Source organism: Cebus imitator, unplaced genomic scaffold, assembly GCF_001604975.1.
Source record: "Cebus imitator isolate Cc_AM_T3 unplaced genomic scaffold, Cebus_imitator-1.0 Scaffold485, whole genome shotgun sequence".
In the NCBI taxonomy this organism is placed as follows: Eukaryota; Metazoa; Chordata; class Mammalia; order Primates; family Cebidae; genus Cebus; species Cebus imitator.
In genome coordinates this window covers 1,056,593-1,057,801 of record NW_016107800.1, presented here as the reverse complement: position 1 = coordinate 1,057,801, position 1,209 = coordinate 1,056,593, and the positions used below count along the sequence as shown (strand labels likewise).

The 1,209-nt window shown below is 41.5% G+C and overlaps 1 protein-coding gene across 16 annotated transcripts in view; it reads right to left on the bottom strand.

Annotated features, from left to right (window-relative positions):
* The window catches only part of DPP8 (dipeptidyl peptidase 8), a 74,352-nt gene that overhangs the window by 19,026 nt on the left and 54,117 nt on the right, over positions 1–1,209 (bottom strand). For all 16 annotated transcript variants that reach the window (XR_005197496.1, XR_001820225.2, XM_017513028.2 and 13 more), the window contains one exon: positions 213–358. Coding sequence is in view for 14 of the 16 variants with exons in the window: in XM_017513028.2 (XP_017368517.1) it covers positions 213–358 (146 nt within the window). In the remaining 2 variants the exon portion in view is untranslated. The remainder of the gene's footprint in view (positions 1–212; positions 359–1,209) is intronic.

Sequence of the window (1,209 nt, the reverse complement as noted above, 5' to 3'; positions counted from 1 at the left end):
AATTGATTTAGTGATTTATAAATTAGCCATCTAACAAAAACCAGTTTCCTGACCCCCTAAACTGGCTAATTAGAATATAAGCCAGAGTCATAAAGAGTGAATGGCCAACAGTGCTCAAATTTTAATCTAAACAACTGACATTTAAAAAACAAATAATCTAAAATACATATGCATATGAGTGTATGTATATACATATAAAAATATGCGCCCACCTGAGGACCACCATATATGAACAACACAGTTGGGTATTTCTTTCCAGGCTGTAGATCATGAGGCTTGTACAGCATCCCATACAATGTAAATCCAGTAGTACTTTCAAAAGAGAAAATTTCTGGAGGGGTATAGTCAGGAAGAGGACCTGTGAATAGGTAACATACCAGAGTCTACAAAAGGAGTTCTTATGGGGGTGCTACAATCTGAGAACAAGAAAGAAGATATTAAAAGACCCTACAACACAAACTGACCACCCCTCTTTCAGATGATAAACTAGAAATTAAGCAAGAGTATTAATCTTTAAAAACAAAACTAGGCCAGGCATGGTGGCTCACACCTGCAATCCTAGCACTTTAGGAGGCTGAGGTGGGTGGATTACTTGAACTCAAGAGTTTGTGACCAGCCTGGGCGACATGGCAAAACCCTGTCTCTACAAAAAAAAAAATACAGAAATTACCCAAGCATGGAGGTGTGCTCCTGTAGTCCCAGCTACTAAGGAGGCTGAGGCAGGAGGACTGATTGAGCCCAGGAGGTTGAGGCTACAGTGAGCTATGACTGTGCCACTGCACTCCAGCCTGGGCAACAGAATGAGACACTGTCTTGACAACAACAACAGAAATCCACACACAAAAAAACAAACAACAAAAGAAACATGACAAATTATTTCAGAAGCAGACACAGAGTGTTCTGAATAATCCTTGGAGCCTAGGAAATATCTATGTGCAGAACTCTACAAATACTTTATGCCCAATATAACTTATTGATGATTAAATCATATATCTGGTTAGAAACAGGCATATAACTGAATAAAGCTGGGTGGCAGGCCAGGCGCGGTGGCTCAAGCCTGTAATCCCAGCACTTTGGGAGGCCCAGGCGGATGGATCACGAGGTCAAGAGATCGAGACCATCCTGGTCAACATGGTGAAACCCCGTCTCTACTAAAAATACAAAACATTAGCTGGGCATGGTGGTGCGTGCCTATAATCCCAGCTACTC